This window comes from Rhinoraja longicauda, chromosome 17 (assembly GCF_053455715.1).
Source record: "Rhinoraja longicauda isolate Sanriku21f chromosome 17, sRhiLon1.1, whole genome shotgun sequence".
In the NCBI taxonomy this organism is placed as follows: domain Eukaryota; kingdom Metazoa; phylum Chordata; class Chondrichthyes; order Rajiformes; family Arhynchobatidae; genus Rhinoraja; species Rhinoraja longicauda.
This window is the reverse complement of record NC_135969.1, coordinates 33676062-33702635: the sequence shown is the minus strand read 5'-3', so window position 1 is coordinate 33702635 and position 26574 is coordinate 33676062. Positions and strand designations below refer to the sequence as shown.

Sequence of the window (26574 nt, the reverse complement as noted above, 5' to 3'; positions counted from 1 at the left end):
TTTTATTCCCTGAAGGACATTTGTGAATCAGACCACTTGCTTCATAGTATATCATTGCACTAGTAATGTTGCACTAGTTGAGAATAATGTCTTGTTCAAAGTATAGTGTAATGTATAAATTTAAAGCCTAGAAGAGATGAATTAGAGTTTATAATTTATAGATACAATGTGGAAATAGGCCCTTTGGCTGACCGGGTTCACATTGACCATCGATCACCCGTACACTAATTCTATGTTATCCCAGTTTCGCATCCTACACACGAGGGGCAAATCGCAGAAGCCAATTAACTTACAAAACTGCACGTATTTGGAATGTGGGAGGAAACCGGAGCACCTGGAGAAAACCCACGTCGTCACAGGGAGAGTGTACAAACTCTGCACTGGGTGCAGCAGTAGAATTGCTGCCTTACTGCGAATGCAGCATTGGAGACCCGGGTTCGATCCTGACTACGGATGCTGTCTGTACGGAGTTTGTATGTTCTCCCAGTGACTGTGTGGGTTTTCTCCGAGATCTTCAGTTTCCTCCCACACTCCAAAGACGTACAGGTATGTAGGTTAATAGGCTTGGTAAATGAAAAAAAAATTGACCCTAGTGGGTATAGAATAGTGTTAATGTGTGGGGATCGCTAGTCGCTAATGTGGGCCGAAAGGGCCTGTTTCCGCACTCTATCTCTAAACTAAACCAAAAGCACTCATAGTCAGAATCAAACTCAGGTCTCTGGCACTGTGAGGCAGCAGCTGTACTACAAAAAGAATAATATAGGAATGATCAAGGTACTAATGATACCGAGATATGTTTTTACTGGAGGATGTATAAATGCAAGCTTTGCATATTTATATTGATTTGTATAAGAACAGAAAAAGGAAAATAAAATGCATCTGAGACCTGCTCATCCACTTCTTTTTACTTTTATCCCCTGCTGATGAAATGTGATATTTTTCTGTTAACAAGGCAATCTAAGTTCATTTTAAAAAGTTAACACGACTAGAATCCCAAAAGGCACAGGATTTGTCTTAACACATCCAGTTAAATTATCATCTGAATTGAAGACTTGCATGAAGACTGCATTCTCCCAACTATCCATCATATCTGCTTATTCTATCCATCCACATTCATCTGTCTTTTGTACATCTTTATCACAAAGATGTGTGGAAGTAAACATTAGTGCAGTTTAAAAAAGCAAAAAAAAGACAAACATAATACATGCTTTTAATTTTTTTAAATAAAGTATACAGTGGTAGTACTACCTTCATCGTAATCCATGCAAACCTGTCTCACCCCGTCTCTCCATCCACCACCCCAATCAGCTCCTTCTGTAATCTGTGCTGCATCCAAAATGATCAAGGATCACTCACACCCCAGTCATTCTCTCTTCTCCTCTCATTGGGCAGCAAATACAAAAGTTTGAAAGGACATACCACCAGATTCAGGAACAGTTTCTTCCCTGCTCTTGACAGATTCTTGAACTGACCTCTCATGTGCTAAAGGTGAATCCCTGATCTTGCAATCTCCCCTATTTTGGCCCTTACAAGTTATTTAATCTGCACTTATTCAGTTGCTGTAACATTAGATTCTGCACTCTGTTTACTTTCTCATTTGCGCTACCTGATGTACTCATGAATGATACGGTTTGCTTGAATAACATGCAAAACAAAGCTTTTCACCGCATCTCGGCACCAGTGACAACAATAAAACAATGCTAATACCAATAATTAATTTTGTGCCATTGGTATTTGCAAATGATGCAAGGTGTTTTAGATGAAGAAAGATTGTGAAGAAGGGTCTCGACCCGAAAAGTCACCTATTCCTTCTCTCCAGAGATGCTGCCTGACCAGCTGAGTTACTCCAGCATTTTGTGTCTATCTTTTAAAAAAAAAATTAAATATTTATTTTTATTGAAGGAAAGATACAATACGAAAAACGTAATGCATTACATTCCCCTCCATTTTGTTCTTTATATATAACAACAAAAATAACCCTCACTCACCCACCCTCCCTGGACACCCCTTTGCAGCTGATGTGTTCACAATATATCATATCACAAATACAAATGTCTATCTTAAAGATTGTGGGGAACTGTGTTCGATTGGGAAGAAGGGAACAGCACAAGATTTTAGTGGAATAAATAAAGGAAACAATGAAATACACAGAGGATAAGTGTAAGAAATTAGGTACAAAAGCACATTTTCTTGGACCTACAGAAGCATTTGACAATTATGTTTTTATAAGGTCTGTTTTTTGTTTAAGGGATACTTTTATTGCTCAATTGAGGTAATGTTTACAAAACTTGCCAAAATTTAGGTGCATTTTGAGCAAATTGAATTACAAACAGAAATATACTCTGGAAGGGAAAACAGACCATGGACTGAAAATGTTAATTTTATCCAAAAGGAAACGTTTAAAAATTACCGATGCAATGACCCAATGGATGTCGTGATGTGAATTAAATTGCCAACTGCAGATCTTGATGCTCAGACACAAGATCATTTGTTTCGTGTGAGAATGTTGATTAGCATTTTTCTGCAGCAGGTTTGGTGCCAATGATCTCTGTGATGCTCTAGCACCAATTTGTAAATCAAATTATGTGGTTGAATCTGGCACCAAACCTTAAGGCACACTCCTGGGTTCAATGTTCTGCTGGATGATCTGGTGCAGTATGGGGTAGACATTGACGTGTAAATGAGAGGAATGTACTCTGGGACATCCCTGTGTAATTTGGTGCCATTGAGTGAAGTTGACTCTAAATGACTTGTTGGATTGTAATTATGCTCTGTTTCATTGGACTTCTACAGCATCCTGAGGTTGAAAAAACCTGCACTGGTTTTCAGTTTATGTTCACTTCACATGCACTTCAAAAGTTCTCAGAAAGACAAGTAGAAAATATAATGTAACACACAAAGTTCAACCCAGTCTGAAGAAGGGTCTCGTCTCAAAACATTACCTATCCATTCCCTTCACAGATGCTGCCTCATCCCGTTAAGTTCCTCCAACACCTGTGTTGCTTGATTACAAACTGCCCTATTTCCATACACATTGCCTTTATGTGGAAATTTCAATGTTCTTTTGCAATGAGTTTCTTAATAATATGCAGAATTCAAAAAATTATATCTTCTCGTGTGTTCATAAAAAAACTCCTTGAACCGCTATTTTAACGGAGGTCTTAACCCACTTAAAATAAACATTAACAAATGCAACATTTGCATTCTTGCTCACCATAATGTGATTTTAATGTTGATGTGCTTTGGGTTTAGCAATGGAATACCATATCAATTCAAACGAATAAAATTTACACTTCCATTTTCAGCACATGCTGCAGTGTCAATCTCTGATTGAAGCCAGTAACCTGACATCAATTAGTGTCATGTTGTAAACTGTGTTTTGACTACCCAAAGGTACGTCAATGAGAAGGTGACAGCATATTTTCCTCCCTTTAATGACAGCACTCTAACACAAAATGAACACTGCTGCAACACAAAATCAGCTGCATCAGAACAAAAAGGTGCATTTGAATAGAATAGAAGCTGCTCCCTATTAAATGGAATAATTATAGTTTGTATGATGTGAAACATGTAACTCACATGACATTCTTGGGATCTTGATTTGAGCACTGCTGATTCCATCTCCTCCATCGCTGAAGGTCTTCACTTCAATGATATAGTCGGCATCATTGGGAAGTTGAAGCTCCACAGATGTGTTATTGGTTTCTATCACCTTTGTACTGCTCTGTCTGTTGTTTCTGTACAAAACCTGCAAAAGTTTAGGAATTATTCACAAGGCTAGACCCCATAAGGTATTTGTTTTGCTTCCCCTGAATGAATGTGAATATCAATTGTACAATGAATATTCTATATACTAAAACTCATTTGTTTGTTTGTTTGTTCCTGAACTGCAGCCAAAATGGTACACGATAGCGCGACAATTTCAGGCCCACCTTACTCACCGTCGTCCCTTTAGTGCTAATGGAAGAAGTTTCATTTAAATCAGTGTTATATTTTGAAAGGTATTCACATTTTAAAGTTTAAATCTATCTCCTAGAGAGGGAGGGGGAGGGAAGGAGGGAGGGGGTGGAGGGGGAGGGGAAGGGAGGGGGAGGAGGGAGGATAAGGGGGGTTGAGGGAAGGGTGAGGAGGAAGGGTGAGGTGGAAGGGGGAAGGGGAGGGGAGGAGGGGGAGAAATGGGGGAGGGGGAGAGGGGAGAGGAGGGAGGGTAGGGGGGAGGGGGTGCTGCACCAATGGAGGAGAGGTTTGGGCCCAACGGGTCCACTTGGTCTAGTTGAAGATAGAATCAGAGCCGGAACAGGCTCTTTTACCCACAATGACTGTGTCAAACATGATTCTCTAGCTAAACTAATCTCCTCTGCTTTCACATGATCCATACACCTCCATTCCCTGCATATCTATGTGCCCAACTAAAAGCCTCTTAAATGCCACTCAGCACCTGCTTCCACCACCACCTCTGGTTGTGTTAAAAAAACTTGCTCCGCATATTACCTTTAAACTTAGCCCCTTTTACCGTAAGGTTATGCCCTCTATTGTACCTGAATTCCGAATCCTGTGTTGCTTGATGACAATGTGCCCTATTTCCATACAAATTGTCTTTAAATGGTAATTACAAAATTCTTTTGCAACGCATCAAAAATTTCTTATAAAATCTGCAGTAAATCTGTGGAATTCTTTGCTACAGAAGGCTGTGGAGGCCAATGTCAATGGATATTTTTAAGGCAGAGATAGATAGATTCTTGATTAGTACAGGTGTCGGAGATTATGGGGAGAAGACAAGAATGGGATTAGGAGGGAGAGATAGATCAGCCATGATTGAATGGCGGAGTAATGATGGGCCGAATGGTCTAATTCTACTCCTCTTCCTTATGACATTCTGGCATTAGTATTCAGTAGAATTTTTAAAAACCCCACATGTTCTCATGTATTCATAAAAAACCCTTGACATGCTATTTTAATGTAGGTTAACTCAGCTCAGGATAGATGATGCCAAGTTAGACTGATCGCACCTGCCAGTATTATCCATATGCCTCTATTCCCTGCACATGCAAGTGCATATCTAAAAGCCTCTTAAATACAATATTCCAGCCAGATTTGAACGAAATGTATCAACATTAGTTGGCTGCATAACGAAGAATCAAAGACTCTTCCCTGTTTAGAGAGAAATGATCTGGATTTTGACTAGATAATAGATGGGCTAACAGTGGCAGCTATTATAATTCAGGAAATTAGACAGCAACTTCTGGCATTCACCGTGTAGTTAAACATACAAGTCCTTCTGAGGACAGCCCATTTCTCCATATGGAGCATTAAAGCAGAGCCTGGCTGATAACCCAGGCATCGAAGGCATGAAAATGCAATGGAGTTTCTTTATTTATTCACTAATTTCCCACCAAAGGCAGCAGCAGAAGTCTTATGATTTCAGGATAAAGAGAGTTTGTAACAGCATGTTATGTGATAGATACTGCTGAACAACTCTGGCTCGGAAAAGTTTATTTTGCAAGTTTAGCATTTCATTCCTTTAAAGGTAATTAATGTTGTTAATTCAACCTGTCTTCCCCAATCATCATTTTGCTTCTATACACACTTTTATCCTGATTTATTTTTCCTGCCTGAGATTTTTCTAATTGCGGACACCTTCAGCTCCAATGGGCAATTTTCACCCTAATTTACGGAAGTCCACCGAGTTTTCTTAATTAACCACAGTGCAAGAAATTTGTCCAAGTATCCTTGAGGGAGAAGATTGTGATGAACACTCATTTTCAACATCTTTTGTCTCGTAATTGCATTTTACCCATTTTTGGTTGCTAAATTTAACCTACCTCTGCATCATAATGTAGGAAACTGTCAGGCATGTAAAAGTGAATTACATACAGGAAGACCAAGTCCATTTTCTCAATTGGCGTGATTTACCTCAAAATGATATGAGGTCTGGTCTAACTGCTTTTATCTGTGGTTTGTGTAAGAAAAATGGACACGAGCAGATACAATTCCAGGTTTTCCTGTTAAAAATAATAAACTACACACCCTTCTCATTTTAGTTGTTACATATCTGGAGACAAGGGCATTGTTCAGAGGGTGATAAATTCAGAGTACTGCAATGATGTGCTGCCAACAGTGTGTGTGTGCATCCTTCAATTTAATGGTTGTCATTAATGACACCATTTCCAACATGTGCACAGTTGCTTGAGAGGCTCTATTGATTCAATGAATCAGTGGATAAGTCAACTTGATATTTCTTGAAATTGGGGCCACACAGTTGTGCAGCTTGTTGGGCTGCTGCTCCAGAGCTTCAGCTTCAGGGGTTCAATCTCGATCGTCAGTGCAGACTCTGGGGAGTTTGCATGTTCTCACTTTGACAATGTGGGTTTCACTGTATGCTCTGATTTCCTCTTGCAGCCCTTAAAATGTGCAGTTGCTAAGTTAGTGGACTCTATAATATGGAGCTGAGTGGTAAAACCTGGAAGACACTGATGGGAATGTTGGGAGAATGATGGAGGTTTGGATAGGATTCGTTGAAAAAGGGATGAAATGGAATACTTTATTGTCACCTGTGACAAGGCACAGTGAAATTCTTTGCTTGCATACCTAATGTATACAAACAGCAGCCATCCACGGCGCTGACAAAGTTACAAAGTACGCTGGCTCCTCCTTTTGTTCCTCCCCCCCTCCACTCTCCCACAGCGGTTCCCCCACACCGACTCCCCATTGTGGTGGGAACACACTGCGCTGAAGAGTCTCTTTCTGTGCTGCATCTTGCTTTGATTATGAAGAATATTCATGCTGGGAAATTAAAAGCACCTAATCACCACACAGCCCAATTGACCATACAGCATACGATCCAGCAGTGGGGGAAGGTACAATGGCTCCAACATTCTTTGACTGGCTTTGACCAGTCAGTTGTGTTCAGGGCCTCGAGAGGATAATTGGATGTGTGAAGATGAATGTATGTTTCCATGACTGGAAAAATAAACCTTAGGGTGCTTATTTTGTGTTTGATGTATTTAAGATATAATAAAACTCAGAAATGTTTAACAATACAAATATCAATTATTTACCAATATTTGTGTAAGAAGGAACTGCAGACGCTGGTTTAAACCGAAGATAGACACAAAATGCTGGAGTGACTCAGCGGGACAGGCAGCATCTCTGGAGAGAAGGAATGGGTGACGTTTCGGGTCGAGATTCTTCTACAGACTGGTTAGGGATAAAGGAAACGAGAGATATAGGCGGTGATGAGAAGATGAAGATAGAAGATAGAAGAGCAGCACCTGTTGCCATACCTCCTCTCTCGGCTCTGTCCAGGGACCCCGACACTACTTTCAAGTTAGCAGAGGTTCACTTGCACCTCCTCCAACCTCATCTACTTATTCAAGATGTGGACTCTTATACATTGGTGAGACCAAACGCAGAGAGGGCGATCATTTCGCGGAACATCTTCGCTCAGCCCACGTGAACCGACCTGATCTCCCAGTTGCTGGACAGTTTAATTCTCCTTCCCATTCCTACACAGACCTTTCTGTCCTCGGTCTCCTCCATTGTCAGAGTGAGGCTAAACGCAAATTGGAGGAACAGCATCTCATATTTCGCTTGGGCAGCTTACAGCCCAGTGGTATGAATATTGATTTCTCTCACTTCAGGTAGCCCCGGCATTCCCTCTCTCTCTATCCCTCCCCCACCTAAGTCACACTTGCTTCTCATTTTCACCCTACAAACAGCTTACAATGGCCTGGTTCCTTTATCATCGTTTCTTTTTGCGTATCTTTCATTAATTGTTCCTTATCTCTCCACATCACTGTCTATATCTCTCGTTTCCCTTATCCCTAACCAGTCTGAAGAAGGATCTCGACCCGAAACGTCACCCATTCCCTCTCTCCAGAGATGCTGCCTGTCCCGCTGAGTTACTCCATCTTTTTGTTTCCATTTACCAATATTTGCCAGATTTACCAGAATGTTTTTGAGATTCTCAATCTTTACTGTGAATTACGGATTGGTTCATGTTTCTGCATCTGAACTTGAGGCTGTGTGAACTTAATGCTCGTCCCTACCCATTTTCTCTCGTGATGCTGCCTGACCCGCTGAGTTACTCCCAACATTTTGTGCCACCAATCATTTTTTGCTTCAATAAGAAGAAGATTGCCTCGCCATTTTAATCTTAGAAACTGATGTTGCTGCTGCCTCACAGTGCCAGAGACCCGGGTTCAATCCTGACCTTAGGTGCTGTCTGTGCGGAGTTTGCATGTTCTCCTTGTGATTGTGTTGGTTGCCTCCAGGTGTCTGGTTTCCTCCCACATTCCAAAGATGTGCGGGTTTGTAGGTTAATTGACCTGTGCAAAATGCCGCTAGTTGTAGGAAGTAGATGTGAAAATGGGATAACGTAGAACTAGTGTGAATAGGTGATCAATGGTCAACATGTACTCGGTAGTCCCTCGGGCCTGTTTCCATGCTTTGATCAGTAAACTAAACTAATCTAAATCTTTTCCATGCCCTTGCCGGGACCTTTGCATAATTGCTTAAGAATGGATGTAATTTTATGCATATATACCCAAGACTGTACAGTTTTCCTGTACACCCCAGAGAGCTGAGTTTAATTGTACATACACCTGTACATACGGGTGAAAATCAAGTAAGCAATGTTCATTTTGTCAGATAATATAGGCATAATATGCTCTAAATAATCTAAAACCTAAGCAAAATTAAACAATCTTACCATTAGGGCGAGTTTCCTATTCAAAATCTGCCATGTGAAAAGGTAAGAAATGAATTGAGGGCAAAGCTGATGGTAATTTATATGGGATATAACTCCCATGGGCTTTTCTCAAAGCTAAAATATTTCATCGTGCACAGATCAAGATAAATAGACCGTTTTCTCATCTTTATGCAAGATATCTTTAAAACAAATTGCAGTATAATTTTCTTTGGAAATAATATGCATTCAATAAGTAACAGGTACTCCTACAGATGATTACATTTGCTTACTTTGTATCCTGTCACTTCAGATTCATTTTCCATTGCTTTCACATGGTCCCAGTTCAGGACAACCCTGGAGCTTGCTGATTCCCACCTTATTTTTCCAGGTGCTTGACTTGGTGCTGGAAAACAATGAAATGGTGAGTCGGTATAATCCAGCAGTGAATGGGAACAGAATACACAGTCGAGGTTTAAGATCGTGAGAGTTGGAATTCTAAAGTGCAGGGATGATGCTGGATTTATGTGCAAGATCCAACATTGCTATTTGAGATGGATTCATACAACGAAAGGGCCTGTCCCACTTAGGTGATCTTTTTGGCAACTGCCGGTGACTGTCAAAGTCATAGCAGATCGCCGAACTTTCCTTTTACCCGACGACAATGACCACGACAATGCCGAGTCAGGTCGAGATTACAGCGTCTTCTGAAACATCGCGAAAATTCCCAGGCTGTCAATGCTTCTCCGGCGTCCTGGTTTTCGCTGAAATCACTGACAAGTCGGTAAGTACTTGAGAGTTTTGAACTATAACACCTTGTATGGGTTACTGAAAAACCAAGCTTCACTGTAACAAGGAATAAACTGGATTTACTTCCAGTTTACTAATAGCTGTATTAAAAAAATTTTTTTTAAGTGGTTCAGTGGATTTTGTGAAAGGTGTGTGGGCACTCTTTGAAAATATAAGGGAGATGCATATCTGGTTTCTGGGTTGCATACCTGGGTTTGGAGCTCACTTTAAATGTAATGGCTGAGGCCAAAAACATTGCGAAAATTCCCACGCTTACCTGACCGTCAAACTGTTGCCTCCAATCTACCTGTCAAATGTCCTGACGGTAAATAAATTGGTTAAACACAAGAATTTTATGGTATCTTCAAATGACTTTACTTATTTTAATATTATGTGCTTCTAAATGTATCTAAGAGAACCTATCAAACCTGGGGACAGCATGCGACAGCGCCCGCAATAAGCAACGATACCTAGCAACAAGCCAGCTGTCGCCGAGAGATTTCAAACCATTTGATTTCTCGGCAACGCGCCGAGATCCACTACGATCTTTGGAAGACTCCTCACGATCATGCCCGCGAAACCCTGGCGAACGTTCGGTGAGAGCCTAGTCGCCGGCAATCGCCTTAAAATCGCCTAAGTGGGACAGGCCCTGTATAAAAGCAACTTCTAAACTTTTTTTTCAATTTATAAACCAAACCTAGATACTTGGACATTAAAAAAAATATTTGGACAGGTATGTGGATAGGATGGGTTTCGAGGGATATGGGCCAAACATAGGCAGGTGGGACTGGCGTCAATGGTCAGCATGGGCAAGTTGGGCTGAAGGGCCTGTTTCCATGCTGCTTGACTCTAAGCTTATACTTATGAAGAGAAAAATGGGAAAAAGCTAAACTGAACATCTGAACTTGAAACAGCGAGTGTGTTAAAGTTCAGGAGAGGCTTTGTTCAAATTTATTTTATAATAACTGTGCATAAAACTATTTATAAAACAGTGAAGACATTTTGCATTTTACAATCTCACTTTTCACAGGAAAGAGTGCTGGAAGCATATATTGACAGATCCACTGAAAGTAACGTCAGTAGGTTATTGTGTAGGAAGGAACTGCAGATGCTGGTTTGAACCAAAGATAGACACAAAAAGCTGGAGCAACTCAGCGGGACAGACAGCATCTCTGGAGAAAAGGAATAGATGACGTTTCAGGTCAAGACCTTTCTTCAGACTGAGTCAGGGGAAAGGGAAACGAGAGATATAGACGGTGATATAGAGAGATAAAGAACAAATGAATGAAAGATATGCAAAAAAGTAACGATGATAAAAGAAACGGGCCATTGTTAATTGTGGGCTAGGTGAAAACAATTTACAATGAGACTGAACAAGACTCCATTGAAGAAACACTCACGTGGTTTCTTCGTTGTGACATTAACGGGAGGACTGGCAGGCCCAGTTCCAGAACTGCTGTATGCTGTGACCACCATGTAATAAAATGTGCTGCCTTTCAATCCTGTGACCTTTGCCATTGTGTGGTTTCCATTTGATCTCATTTTCCTTGCGACATCTTCATTTTCATCATCTGTCCAGTACCATATCTTAAGAACAAGATGGAAATGATAACAAAAAAAGGAATTAACCTTTAATAAAGTAATTCACTCTGATCCATTTGAACAGAATCACCAAAAACAAAATAAGGACATGATTGTAAAACAAACACTGAAACATTGATGTCATCGGATCACCAGTGTAATATATTCAAAAGACATAATAACTAATTTACAATTAACCTTATGATAACATGGTTGTAAAACAAATTGTAAATTATAACCTCTGCAATGTGTACACTCTATTCTATGCAATGGTAAAAGCTGTGAATGAAGTAAGTACTATGGTTTCTATCAGTTTTCTGCATGAGCAGTGTCCTGGCAAACTTGCTCAGTTTTCCACAGGGGATATAACTGATCAGTATGCGATAAGCATTCATTTTACATTCATAAAACCGCAACAGAAATCGCAACCAAAAACATTATGGCAGTAAATGCGTCATGCAAGATGAATATATGCGTTAGATCTAGATGTCACATGAAGCACAAACTAAAAACAGAGAAACTACTCAACAGTTCAGGCCACAAATATAGGGAGAGAAACAGAGTTAACATTTCTGGCTGAAGATCCTGTGACTGAAGAGTTAATTTGATTTTCATTTGTTACTTAAAGCCAGCCTATTTATTCCTGATTTTTCAAAATTTTCTATCAACTTCCCTGAATTCAGAGTCTGACTATAGCATATCGGAAAAGCATTATTATCAAAGCCACAGCGCTATTGTTCCCCTTCTTTAATAATTTTAGTGAACAAATAAGTTATTGCAAAGTGCCACCTCTGTTCAATAATGTCCATCAGTTAATTCCAGTTGTAATTTTGTTCTGTCAACAGTAACTGCAATTAATATTTAATCCTTAGATATATCAGGTACAATTGAAATCTAGTTGGTTCACCTGAATTGAAAATCCAGCATTGGCCTAATGTACATTAAATAAACGCTTTTTTGTAGGGAAACAAAAAAATGCAATTCTGCTTGTAATTTTCTTGATTTAACATTAAGACATTGATCAGAATTTATTATACCAGATGGGCAGCACAGTGGGTACAGCGGTAAAGTTGCTGCCGTGCTGTCTGTGTTTGTACGTTCTCTCTGGGACCAAGTGAGTTTTCTCCGGGTACTCCGGTTCCTTCCCACATTCCAAAGATGTGCAGGATTGGCTTCTGTATATTGTCCCTAGTGTTTAGGATAGAACTAGTTGTGGACTTGGTTGGCCAAGGGGCCTGTATCCACAATGTATTTCTAAAGCTAAAGCTAAATGGGCATAAAGTAATATAGATTCACAAAATGCTGGAGTAACTCAGCAGGTCAGGCAGCATCTCAGGAGAGAAGGAATGGGTGACATTTCGGGTCGAGACCCTTCTTCAGGCTGATGTCAGGGGGGCGGGACAAAGGAAGGATATAGGTGGAGACAGGAAGATAGAGGGAGATCTGGGAAGGAGGAGGGGAAGGGAGGGACAGAAGAACTATCTAAAGTTGGAGAAGTCGATGTTCATACCACTGGGCTGCAAGCTGCCCAGGCGAAATATGAGGTGTTGTTCCTCCAATTTCCGGTGGGCCTCACTATGGCACTGGAGGAGGCCCATGACAGAATATAGATGATCAGTTTAATTAATAAAGGTGATTGTCAAGACATTACACTTGTTAAGCTTAAATAAAATTAACATCCTTGACAAATTTCATATTTCATAATCAAGTGCCCCAATGCATGAGGTGGTATTTGGACAAAACTGCACCGGATTTTATAAAATTTTACAATGTTGCTGGAGCAGTGTGAGTGAATCAACATAAAACAAATTTCCTAACCAAATTCAAAAACACTTTGTTCAGCAAGATTGAAAGAGTAACTTTTACTTCATATGAAACCTTTAAAGCAGATCTAAACTTTTTGTATTCAATGGCTGCATTCATATAATTTCTGTATGGTTTAGAAATTGGGAACTGTCGTGAAGGAGAATTTAAAATTATTTAAGTATCTAGTTCTTTAAATCAAAGCCCATAGAATCTTACACCGAGTGATTAATCCATTCTAATGAATGTGCGGGCATTTGTTGAGTTATAATGGACTTGAAATTAGATCTCCTCAGCTAATCTTGATATTAGTCAGTGTTTTGCTGATTACTAACAGTGAAAGACAAATTATACTGTTTAATATATATATATATATTCATATTCCTCAGACACGTAATACTTTGCATAAAATGAATTATCTTATTTTCCCACTCACTCCTGAGAACATTGACAAGTCATTTAGATTAATTTTAAAGGATGAACTATTCCCCAAAGATCCTGGTGATTTGCATGAACTTCAGCTGTAATTACACGGGTTCTTTCCATCCTTCAGGATTAATTACAGAAATCATTTTTCTTACCTCATAACCCCGCACTTTCCCTTTGTTTGTCTCCCAAGGAATAGCTTCCCAGAAAACCTGGACTTCTGAGGCTGACAGACTTCTGGCTGAGACATTGAACGGTGCTACAGTTGGCTCTAGGTTATAAGGAGGAGAACCCATTAACACTCTTGGGCCAAAACTAATCCTGACAGTATTATCCACTTGATGACCTTGGGTCATCAGTTCAAATGGTAAGAAATTGGTTTTCTCAGCAAATCTGTTGGGACAGCATTTGTTTAAAAATCCTGTAAGTGTTTCTTAATAAAACTCTTCAGGTAAGAAACAAAAATAAAGTAGAAGCTCTTTATCAAACTGCATTAAAATTATAAATCCATATTTTAATTTTTGCAATCTTAAGCACACAATCATTTATATATCATGCAAATTCTCCCCCTTTCTCTCTCAAAATGGCTACATCCCTGAGCAATATTACACAGAATTACAGGGAACACAGATTTGGAAAGGTTCACCACAGAACTGTAATTTTTCACTAAGAATTGTGGTTCTTTTACAGCCTTTAACAACAGAACCATCACTTAACTAACTTGATACATCAACATTGCTCATTACTGTAAGCTGCAAATCTCTCTGCTCCAGTGATTAACGACTTAATACAAATAGAAATCACTAGACTTTATATGTAGCTGTAACTTCTATAGAGGATTATCACAATCAGAAAATGGCCACGGTATGCTAAAGAGGCAACATTTGTCACTGAAAGGCTAGATCTGTTGCAAACTACTCAAGGATCTGTTAAAGCCGTTCATTTTTAAACAGGTATTTGAGGGAAAATGTGGAATGGCAGGAGATGTGTGGAAATGAAAGAAAATATCAATGCAAATAATGTTGTAATGCAGGCAGCAAGAAAGATGGAAGTGAAGTTCACAAATCACATCAGAAATGCCACGATGAGGAAGAAAATATAATGCAGGAAGAAACGTCCAAACTACCAATTTCCACAGTTCTTAGAAGAGCACAGAGAAGAAAATGAACCATTATCAATAGACTTTGTACTCTGTCTCCAGATCAGCAGCTCGGGCTTCTAGACTTTTAAATGTCGTACCTGTATTAAATTTAAATATAGTACCTGTTTGTTATAAACCCTGCAAACATCCTCCAAATAAAACAATTGCTACATAACTTATTCTGTTACATTCCCCTTTGGCATCATAATTGCAATTGCATTCTCCTATCTTCCACCCTAATGCAGACCTGATAACGTGTTCATTCTTCCCCTCTCTTTTCCTGCATCTTCTGCGGTAAAATGTTGTTAGTCCATATTTGCTGACCCTAGCGTGAGCAAAGTTTCACATGTTTTTATTTAACTATGCCACATTGTATATGTTGGCACAGTTCTGTGATTAGCAATGTCGTAATAATATTCTCACATTGTCAGCATACGCATTTTCTTAATGCGTATACCAAGGGTCGGGCCATACCACCACCGTCCAGGGGGGCGGCCCTTTGCTACAGTTATAAAGGACGAGGTTTTGGGCGCGATTTCCTTCTGGCAGACTTGACCGGTCTGACAAACGTAATAAAATCAAACCTCCCGAAATACCCGGCTCCTCGCCTTTATTTCGGGCCTTTTTCGACGCGCCACAATAATGTGATTTTGATTCTTGGCTTTCAACCATGCCAAGACTGCATTTCACTTGAATACACCAACTGGTTTAAGAAACAGAGCACAGGAAATGCAAGACAGCAATGTGCAGGTTTTGACACTTATTCCGTGCATAGTTCCCCAATTGTGACTCAGTAATACAGGTCCACCACCGATTTGTGGCTTCACCCTTTGAGCCGTGCCGGATTATCAGTTTTGTTGGACCAACAGAGGTCATGTAATAATAATTCAACAATACACCTCTGATCCACTAACTTCTACCCCTCCTGTGTCTCGAAAGCACGGGGTTGGCTAGAAACGTCAACGAAACAAATATTAAGTGTATTAAATTTGCAAGGAAACTTGCATTTCTTGTGTGGGAAGCCCGGGTGCCGGTAAACGAGTTGTCCTCGGAAGTCCTGATGAGGGTCAGAAGGGTGGCCGCAGGTGGGGCCAAGGCACTGCTTTCTCGGCAGGCTTACAACCACGGAGGGCAGAAATGTGAACCATGGAAACACGAGACCAGGGTAACATCGGCGGCTTCACCCAGCCTAGGTGCCACATTTTCGGGGAGGAGTTCCGATCGGCCATACCCCCGGGTTGGCAGTGCCGTTGGCAAATTGTACTGTCCTGCCGTGCAAGTATGGATCAGATCAAGATCGGCCGCCTCACCCGGCTGAGGCGCCACATTCGTGGGCGGGCTTCAGGAGGGAATTTCAAGTGTGCTTTTGTAATGTCGTCTGGATTAAAAGAGGTACTGGACCATAAGATGCCAGAAAATCGGTAGTGTACCTGCAGTACGGTACAAGAATGATAAATGTCCTGAATTAAAAAGTGGGAAATTAGAATGGTTGGTACTCCTGATTATCATCCAGTAACCCTGCTGAAGCGTGGATAAGACTAGGTTGCTCCCTTCCACTGAGTGAAGGGTAAAGCATAACATTTATCAGGGGGAGCCTGAATGAATGGATTAAAAGTTCATCCTGTCGACCGCGAGTCACAGAATCATACAATGAACAGGTTGTGTCTTTAAAGCACACCAGGATATAAGAAATATCCCCTCCCATCTGCTGTGACAAGCAGCAAGATCATTACTGGTCTTCCACACAACACAATTTTTCCACCTGATCTCCATATTCCTTACTTCCATTAATATCCAAAAATCTATTGATCTCTGGTTTGAATGCAATCAATAATGGAGTTTTAATTTCTCCTGAAAGGATAGAGAACTCCTTTGAAGGAGTCGCCAACCTCAGAGTGCAGGAATGTCATTGCATCGCTCTCTTACATAATCTTCTTATTTGGAGACTGTGACCCCCTTAAACTAGAGTTCTCAACCAGGAGAAGCATCCTCTACACATCTACCCTGTTATCTGCTATCCAGCTCAAGGACAGTGTTGGAGAAATGACATCCCAACTCTTCTGACTGGGCTTCTATGCTTCTAAATATTTTTTCCCCTCAGCTGCACAATCATTTCCATTGATTTTTTATGCTCATGATACATTTCACTTTAAGTAACACAGACATGATATTTACCAGAGCAAGTTAATTACACCTCTTGTGTGGGACTTCTGAAATCACCAGCTAAACACTGCGACTGACCACATTTAAGTGTACAAATGTTACGCAAGTTGCATGCCTGCAGAGACTGCATAGTGCAAATAGTATTGGATCACACTCGTTTGGGTCCTTTGTTTGCTGCTATTTTAGTATGTTTTTAAATGTGATTCTGGAACTGTTGGGTCTCACAGAGCTACATTATAAACTCACATTAGCATTATTTTAACGTGAAAAACTTGTATTGATAGCAAAGGATTATTTTCGATTAATTTTTCAAAACGAAGTAATTAGTGAGAAAACCAGCAGAGTTTTCTCTAACGCTGGATTCAAACTTTGAGCTCCTAGGGAGATATGCATGGTTTTTTTAAATTTCTGTACGAGCAGTGTTGACATTTGAACATTTAAGTTTGAATGTACATTAACATCTGCAGAGCTAACGCAGGCTAAATGTCAAGAGTAACCTTGGGCCATTCCTTCTGGAGCAAATATTTAGATTTGATTCTTCTGCTTGAAAAGGCAAAATGGCAAGTTTCTTGACCTTTTATTGTTTTGATCTCTTCCATTAAACAGAATTATTGACACAGAGGCCTGATTGTACCTCTGGCCATGTGGTCTGCTTCACAATGATGGCTCCAAAATGCTTCATAACTGATGAAAGGAATAGCCGCAGCTGTTATAGGAAGAGTACGGGATAGTTTTATTCCCTTAAGCGTTTCAAAAGGTAGAGGATCGGCTCAGAAAGAAGACATATTTCTAACAGAGGGAAAGACGTTTTGATCACAGCCAGAGTTTCCCAAAATTGAAGATAAGAGTTCCCTACTGATGAGTTTCTGTGATCCAATGTGATACCTGGGTGCTGGAGCAACATCTCAAAATACCCAAGAGGTAACATGGAGAATAAGCATATTGAAATTGTACAAGGTCATATAAGGTGGATGTTTAACAACTACATTCTTTTTAACAGAGAGAAATAGCAGAGAGGATGAGAAATAGGTTTTAGGTGATTTAAAACTAAGTAAATTACCTGAATTAATCCATTTGTTGTGTATTCTAAAGTTTATTAAACAACTGAGTCAGCACTTGGGCACAGCGACAGACTTGCTGCCTTACAGCGCTTTCAGCGCCAGAGACCCAGGTTCGATCCTGACTGCGGGTGTTATCTGTATGGAGTTTGTATGTTCTTCCCGTGACATCGTGGGTTTTCTCCGAGATCTTCGGTTTCTTCCCACACTCCAAAGACATACAGATTTGTAGGTTAATTGGCTTGGTGTAAATGTAAAATTGTCCCTAGTGTGTGTAGGATAGTGCTAATGAGTGGGGATCGCTGGTCGGCGCGGATTTGGTGGGCCGAAGGGCCTGTTTCCACGCCGTATCTCTAAAACTAAACTAAAAAACCTTTTTTGGTAAATATAAATAATTTAAATAATTTAATATCATCATTAATATTTACCTTATATTTGTGAATGTTCAAATGATCCTATCAAAGTATTATTGTATGGGGAGCTGGTTCATATCCTGCTGGTCAAGCATATCGTGCACAGTGTCGGGACTTATCTAAGCACCTTGGAGCTGGCTTTCTTTGAACAATTTCAACAAAAAGACAAATCTCACACTTGTTCAATTGGGTTGCCAAAGATTTCATGAAATATAATAAAATATAAATTGAAGGGCATTTGCAGCTGAGTAGGGTAAATACTGACAGTGTTAAAACTGATATGACCTTCACCATTAAACTCATGAGGAGAGCGCAAAATGAACATATGACTCGATATGGATTGCACAGTTGGATCAAGATCTGCTCCAGTGTTTATACGGTTGTCAAATTCCTGCATAGAAATTAAAACTTACAAAGAGGAATCTTACACCAACGAGCGTTTGTTGGTCTTTATTTTTGATGTACGCAGATTCGACAGTTCCTCTAATCAGTTGCAAATTGATGATGCTTGACTTTAAACGTCAGAAAATTTCCCACAAAGGTTAGGCAGAGTTAAAAGTTTTCAAATCTGTTCTGCAATCCGCGGCCAATATTAATACCAAACTAAGCAGTCGATCTGACTATGGATTTCGAGGTAACACAGTGGCGCAGCGGTGGAGTTGCTGCTTTACAGCTCTGGAGACCCAGGTTCGATCCTGACTACGGGTTCTGTCTGTACGGATTTTTGCATGTTCTACCTGTGACTGTGGGTTTTCTCCAGATGTTGCGGTTTTCTCCCACATCCCAAAGACATGCAGGGTTTGTAGGTTGATTGGCTTCTGTAAATTGTCCCTCATGTGTAGGGTAAAACTAGTGCAGGGGTGATCACTGATCAGTGCGGAATCAGTGGGTCAAAAGGCCTGTTTCCACACTATATCACTAGACCACGCAGATATCTTGCAAACAACTAGAAAATTAAAAGAAACAAGGGGCTGCAGATGCTGCTTCACACAAAAGGACACAAATTGCTGGAGTAACTCAGCGGGTCAGGCAGCATCTCTGGAAAACATGGATAGGTGACATTTTGGGTCGGGACCCTTCTTCAGAAGCTACCTAGTTTGCTTAACCGAAAGCCAGAGAATTTTACAATGTTATTCTGATTTAACTTCAACCTACGTATAAAATATATATGTAGCCCATGAATGTTAACAGCAATTATGTCTTTAAACACCACCAGAAGCTCAATTACACTTCATCCAACAAGACACAATATTTTCAATATTTTCTACTAGGGGGTTAAAAAGTTCACAGCTGATCACTATTTCAGTGTTCACGACAGGAGTTGCAATGCAACAGATGTGGGGTATCACTATCAGGCACATGAGGATATTTTTGCATTAAAGTGGACAATGCAGATACTTGTTGCTGTTATACCCAAAGGTACTGAGCCAATATCATATTTCTCTCTGTTCTTCTATCCCATTTCCACTTTCCTTTCAACTTCCCATCTGAGCCTGTTTTAAGCACTCTTCTGATCCCTGGTTCAAAATATTTTACACTGAATTTCAACTTTGAGTCCATTTGTTTTTATATTACTACATCTTTTTTTAAATCCAGCAGTCCCATTCATCTTGTTCTAAACACATGTATCATGCCCCTTGTCAAAGCTCCATTCCAAAACTCATTGTCAGCTCTCTTCACCTTCACTCATACTTTTCCATCTTAGTCTTAACCTGCAATTCAACATCAATGGCATTACTTTACTGATGTAGTGATGAGATTAGTCTTCAATTGAAGAACTTAATTGAAATAATAATAATAATGGGTAGGGAGCAAAATTGGCCATTGCAAGATATTACGGCAGTGGCATGTAGACAGAAACAAACACAGGTTTTAGTCTAGCAGTTGCCAGTGTGGGTCTTCTTTACTTTTACACAAGTACACTGTGCATACTCACACACACGTTCACGAGACTGATATGATATGAACATATCACATGACCCATCTAGATGCACAGAGTCTCTTGCCCAGAGTAGGGGAATCGAGGACCAGAGGACATAGATTTCAGGTCAAGGGGAAAAGATTGAATAGGAATCTGAGGGATAACTTTTTCACACAAAGGGTGGTGGGTGAATGAAACAAGCTGCCAGACGAGGTAGTTGAGGCATGGACTATCTCAATGTTTAAGAAGCAGTTAGACAGGTTCAGAGGGATATGGGCCAAATGCTGGCAGGAGGGACTTGTGTAGCTGGGACATGTGGGCCAGTGTGGGCACGTTGGGCTGAAGGCCTGTTTCCACGCTGTATGACTCTATTACTGAAATCATGCCACCTGGTGTGAAAGGTACAGTTATCATTTTGTGCACTACAGCCAACAAACTGCTATTGTCCACTTTGTTACTTCCACAGAAAAAAAATCACAGGTATGTAGGTTAATTGACTGGGTAAATGTAAAAAAATAAATTAAAAAAAAATAAAAAAATTGTCCCTAGTGTGTGTAGGATAGTGTTAATGTGCGGGGATCGCTGGGCGGCGCGGACTTGGTGGGCCGAAAAGGCCTGTTTCCGCGCTGTATCTGAAATATGAAAAAAATAAAATAATAAAATAAATAAGTGGACATTTTTATACAAACTCAGTAAAAACAAAACCTACTGCAATCATCCCAAAGGCCAGAAAAGGATTATACAAAAATAAGCATGTGGGAAAGGAGTTGGTTATATGACTCCCATGCCTGTTCAATAAGGTGTTAACTTATCTGATTGTTTATACAACACTTCGATCTTGTTGAGATTATTACAGAATAAACTACTCCTCAATAAGCATGTGGGAAATTACTTCCATTTTAGAGTCAGGATACAAACTCCAATAATGGACACTTGTTGCCCAAAACAATGAATGGTGTGTTTCCCCTGGTTACTAAACTAGTAGATCTCAAAATGTCTCACCATATCAACACATGGTATCAAAAATAAACATTCGTAAATGGCCATGAAATTTCAGCCATATTGCAGTGGGCTGCAATCTCTTCCTCTCTAAATCAGGATATGGGTTCAAATCCCACTCCAGGAAAAATAGCACCAAAAAACTAGACAGATTTATCTGAATGAATGCTGGATTACCTGCTGTGACTTTTGGTTAAGTTAACAAACCAAGAATATATTTATTTTCGCAAGTAGATCTAATTGATCACACAGCGTGGCTCCGAACAAGAGTTATCCCAAAGGTTCTCAATCCAAAAAGAAAGATAACTGTTTTTTAGTCATGTTGGTTGCTGGAGCTTCCTGTCCATAAATCTAGCTGTGTGCTTCCTCCGGTGAAAATAATGCATGCAGTTAAAAAGCATTTCCATGGCTGTACAGTGCACTCAGAAAGGGTAGATACTGTATTTAAAAGGGACCTCAGGGATAACTTGGAACAAGCTGCTAGAGGAAGCTAAGGAACCGGATACAATTACGACTTTCAAAAGACATTTGGACCAATATATGGATAGGAAGGGTTTAGAGGGATGTGGGTCAAATGCATCCAAATGGGACTAGCCCAGTATTGGCATGGACAAGGTGAGCCAAAGGACCTGTTTCCATGCTGGATAAGTTTATGATTCTATAACTGACATAAATTGAAGTAGTTTTTCTTTATTCTCGCGTTATTTGTTGTTTTTCTCAAGTAATATTAATAGATGATGTTTCCATTCAGCTTATGCCTTTTACATTGTTTGTGTAGAATTTAGATTTCTACCTTAATATTGTCATCTAAGGTTGATATTTGTGGCATTACGAGTTTAATGATGGGTTAGGATAAGCAGAAGATAGGATGCAACTGCCTGCAATTTCCTTTATTTAGTAGATGCTGGTAGCATAGGTGGTGAGAGCAGGTATTGAGGGGGGTTGTTCTGGGATGCCAGAACTAACTGTTGAGCCTTCCTGAGGTGTCGTGGGCCTAAGTCAACAAAACACCAGTGAAGGGAGGTGCCCACTTGATAACGCCAATGATATACTTGCATCTACACGATCATTTAAAAAAAAAGAGCTTGTTAACATGTAGGTAGCTGCTTATTACATATTTCATATTTATTTTCATATTTCAGATACAGCGCGGAAACAGGCCTTTTCGGCCCACCAAGTCCGCACCGCCCAGCGATCCCCGCACATTAACACTATCCTACACACACTAGGGACAATTTTTACATTTACCCAGTCAATTAACCTACATACCTGTACGTCTTTGGAGTGTGGGAGGAAACCGAAGATCTCGGAGAAAACCCACGCAGGTCACGGGGAGAACGTACAAACTCCTTACAGTACAGCACCCGTAGTCAGGATCGAACCTGAGTCTCCGGCGCTGCATTCGCTGTAAGGCAGCAACTCTACCGCTGCGCCACCGTTAGTTTTTGGGTTGAGATAGTATTTTGGCTTTGGGCTTGGTTTTCTTGGTTGAGCACAAGTACTTTGTGTTTTAATTGTAATTTAGTAACACCTAAACTTAAATATCACTTTTGTACATCTCAGCTTAATGCAGTTCGTCTAACATAATCCACTCCGCATATAGTTATGTTTGTGGATTTAAGAGCACAACTGTTATGGGATGGAAAAATTATTTCCTTTACCAATTTCTCAATCAAAAAAATAAAAGGCAGTTATTTTTAAGTCAGTTCAGCTTTTTGGAGAGCACAAGTTACTTTTTGGCACTCTCGGATGGAGCTGGGCAACTCAGAATGCTGACTGTCTACCTGCTGCACGTTTCTACAGTCTTCTCTATTGTTTCAGACCTTCTACTTTGTACTTTTCTTTTGATATCAACTGGATGAACAAAACTCTATATCCCCATGTGATTGAGATAGATATCCTGGGTCTTTGCAATCGGTGACTCCGATATGATCCATGACATCTGAAGAATTCTGGTAGCAACTTGCCTGATTATGTTTTTGGTGTGGGAATGAAGGATGGAATGCTTTGGCATGATATGACATGATCGCAGGACCAGGAACTGAGATGTGATAAGGGGTGATTTCAACAGGATCACTGGCTCAGTTTCTTTACTTACCCTCCTCGGCTGAATACACAGTGATTACTGAGCTGTAAGGTCCTTCACCTTGGTTGTTGTAAACTCCAACCTTGACTCCGTAGGGAGAGAAAGGTGGGACACTTTCGTTTCTAAAAACATATCTCGATGCATCTGCTGATGTTACTGCCGCCTTCATCCAACTTGTGGCTCCAGTCGGTCGAAAAGCAACGACATATCCAAAGCCCTCACCATTTTGTAACTCCTCGGGAACAGGCTGAAAATGAAACCAAACACACAAAAAAATGTTAAAAGAAACAAGAGTTCTTTCCAATTGAATTGATAGGCCACCATAGAATTGTTATGACACAGTGGAAGGACATATAAGCCAATGAGCTTGTGTTATTCACAATAATAATCGTCGGCCTTTTCTTGATCTGATCAGCAATACAACAGAATGCTTTGTAAACATTAATGATCTGTAAAAAACTTCCTTGCTGCCAAGTTGGTTTAAAAAATAATTCTGATAAATCTTCTGAAGGACTTTGTATTACTCATGGCTTGAACAGCTGGGTTTGCTACACATTCTTCCCATTTGGACTGGAGGGATAAAAGGTCATGCTCACAAAGCTCTCCAAGTCTCAGCAATAAATCTTGCATGCTTCAGCCAGAAGCACCAAATAAGCAAAGTGTTTGGTCTCGAACCAAAACGTCAGCCATTCCTTCTCTCCCGAGATGCTGCCTGACCTGCTGAGTTACTCCAGCATTTTGTGTCTACCTTCAAATAGATTCTGTCATTTGGGACGCTTCCATTCTGTCCAAAACTCCAAGGACAGCAGTCGACATTGGGGACAAAAACGATCATCTCTTGGCTATTCCTATCCCTTTTATCGCATTTCCTTAGGGATCACTGTTTGCTTTGCGCACAGTTGTAGAATTATTACAGCACAGAAGGAGTGTTCAACTCATCAAGTCCATGTCGGCCAATTTCTTGAGAAATACTGTGTGCGTGAAGCTAATACAAGCTCTGTGTGTAGATTTTCCTGGGTTCCCCTTTGTGGCTCTTTTGCCGATTGCTTCGAATCTGTGTATAATTTTTCTGGAACCACCTGCTAAGGAGAACAGATTACTCTATGGCATCTAAGTCAGGCAGAAACTTGCATATTCCTATTTATTCTTCCCACAACCATCTTGACTTCAAGCAAAACTATAGCTTCTCCAATCTTCCTTGAAGAGATTAGGGCTATAAAATTGTTAATCCGAATGCTAGCAGGACTCTCTCGATAATTCGCCTTAGGAACAAATTACCCATGATACTGCATGGTCAAAGTTTACATTCACTCTAATCTTATAATGAGGACATTTCCTGAGAACATAACAGATTTTAAGGTACTTGAGTGCAACTGTAAAGCAATTGAGACAATAACTCGCTAGTTAGCTGCAAAATGGTTGCTTTCGAGGTTTAGAAAAACATTTTCAGGCTATTTTCTGTCCTTCCAAAATTTTGTTAATCTTTCCACCTTTGCATGGGCAAAACATCATGGAGATGATGAGACGGGCTGTACCATTATCTGTGTCGTCTCCATGTGGATGATAATCTTTTGTGGTCCTTCTTTCTGTTGATTGTACAATGTTGAATTGAAATTGGGTCAAATCAACTGTTATTTTGGTCCAGTATTTTTTTTTTACTTGCATATTATGTCCAGCGATTAAGATTCCTCACTTAGACTTGAAGTTCAATATTTGAACATTGTCCTGAAAAATTAAATCTGCAAAAAAACGAATGCAGAAATGACACTTAGAGCTTACCTCCCAAGATATTACCAGTTCTGATCGACTGCCACCTCCCCCACTGACGTTAGCTGGACCGACTTCGGGAACTGTAAGAAAACATAAAATAATAAATAAGTTAAAATGTACATTGAGTTCAAAAACACTGGCTTCTGTGAGTTGATATAGCAAAATAAGTACACCAGATACAGAACTTAAGTATAGGAAGGAAATGCAGATGCTGGTTTATCCTGAAAGGAGACACAAAGTGCTGGAGTAACTCTGTGGGTCAGGCAGCATTCTGGAGAAAAAGGATGGGTGATGTTTCGGGTCAGAACCCTTCCTCAGTCTCAATAAGTTTGAAGAAGGGCTCCGACCCGAAACGTCATCCATCCTTTTTACGAGGATGTTGCCAGGGCTAGAGGGTGTGAGCTATAGGGAGAGATTAAGTAGGCTGGGTCTCTATTCCATGGAGCGTCGGAGGATGAGGGGGAGATCTTATAGAGGTATACAAAATCATGAGAGGAATAGATTGGGTAGCTGCACAGTCTTTTACCCAGAGTAGAGGAATCGAGGACCAGAGGACATAGATTCAAGGTGAAGTGGAAAAAAATTATTAGGAATCCGAGGGGTAACTTTTTCATACAGAGGGTGGTGGGTGTATGGAACAAGCTGCCAGAGGAGGCAGTTGAGGCTGGGACTATCCCATTGTTTAAGAAACAGTTGGACAGGTACATGGATCGGACAGGTTTGGAGGGTTATGGACCAAGCGCAGGCAAGTGGGACTAGGGTAGCTGGGACATTGTTGGCTGGTGCGGGCGAGTTGGACCGAAGGGCCTATTTCCGCACTGTATCAATCTATGACTCTATGACTCTAATGCTGCCTGACCTGCTGAGTTATTCCAGCATTTTGTGTCTATCGAGAGAACTTAAGCAAATCCGTGGACCAGGTCTTAAAGAGGAGACTGGTCTAAAATATGAGGTCCATGTGATCCGAGGCAAGTTGATAAATTGGATCTAAAATAGGTTTGCTGTTAGGAGGCAGAAAATGATGGCGAATGTTGATTTTTGTGTTTGAAGGCTGGAGCACTATCTGGATAGATGATGGGATCCTTACACTTTGTCATGTACATTAACGGTTTGGATGTGAATATAGGAGGTATGATCAGTAAGGTGAATATTGATATTTTTGTTGAGGAACAAAGTAGATTGGAGGAAAATGTGATCAGTGAAAAGAACAGAACTATGGCAGGTGGTGTTTAATCCTGATAAACATGAGAAAATGGATTGTGGGAGCATTTATTAGGGTAAGACATACACAACAAATGGTCAGGTCATTGGGAGGATTGGTAGTTTGGCATGGAAAGACACAAAATGCTGGTCAGACAGCATCCCTGGAGAACACGGATAGGTGACATTTCAGGTCCTGACCCAAACATTAGCATCTGCAGTTCTTTGTTTCTATGCTAGGTAATTTGACATGCAAGTCCAAGGTTCCCTGAAGGTGGCAACACAGGTAGATGAGAGGGTGAAGAGGGCACATGTGATACTGGCCTTCATTAGTAGGAGCTCAAAATGAAATAGGTAAGGAGGCTATGGGACAATGTTATTATAGTACCGTGTGCAGTTTTGGTCACTAAATTATGGGAACAATATGATTGCAATGGAGAGGATCAAGAGCCATTGAGCTTTACAACACAGGAACAGGCCCTTCAATCTATCTCACACCATTGCCTCTCTGAGCTAGTCCTACTTGCCTGTGTCTGGC

The 26574-nt window shown here is 40.4% G+C and overlaps 1 protein-coding gene across 6 annotated transcripts in view; it reads right to left on the bottom strand.

Annotated features, from left to right (window-relative positions):
* LOC144601918 (contactin-4-like) overlaps positions 1–26574 on the bottom strand; it is a 1542817-nt gene that overhangs the window by 27315 nt on the left and 1488928 nt on the right. For all 6 annotated transcript variants that reach the window (XM_078414484.1, XM_078414490.1, XM_078414489.1 and 3 more), the window contains 6 exons: positions 24846–24916; positions 23079–23313; positions 13441–13556; positions 10876–11062; positions 8980–9092; positions 3580–3748 (listed from right to left, as the gene is read on the bottom strand). In XM_078414484.1, the coding sequence (XP_078270610.1) occupies positions 3580–3748; positions 8980–9092; positions 10876–11062; positions 13441–13556; positions 23079–23313; positions 24846–24916 (891 nt within the window). The remainder of the gene's footprint in view (positions 1–3579; positions 3749–8979; positions 9093–10875; positions 11063–13440; positions 13557–23078; positions 23314–24845; positions 24917–26574) is intronic.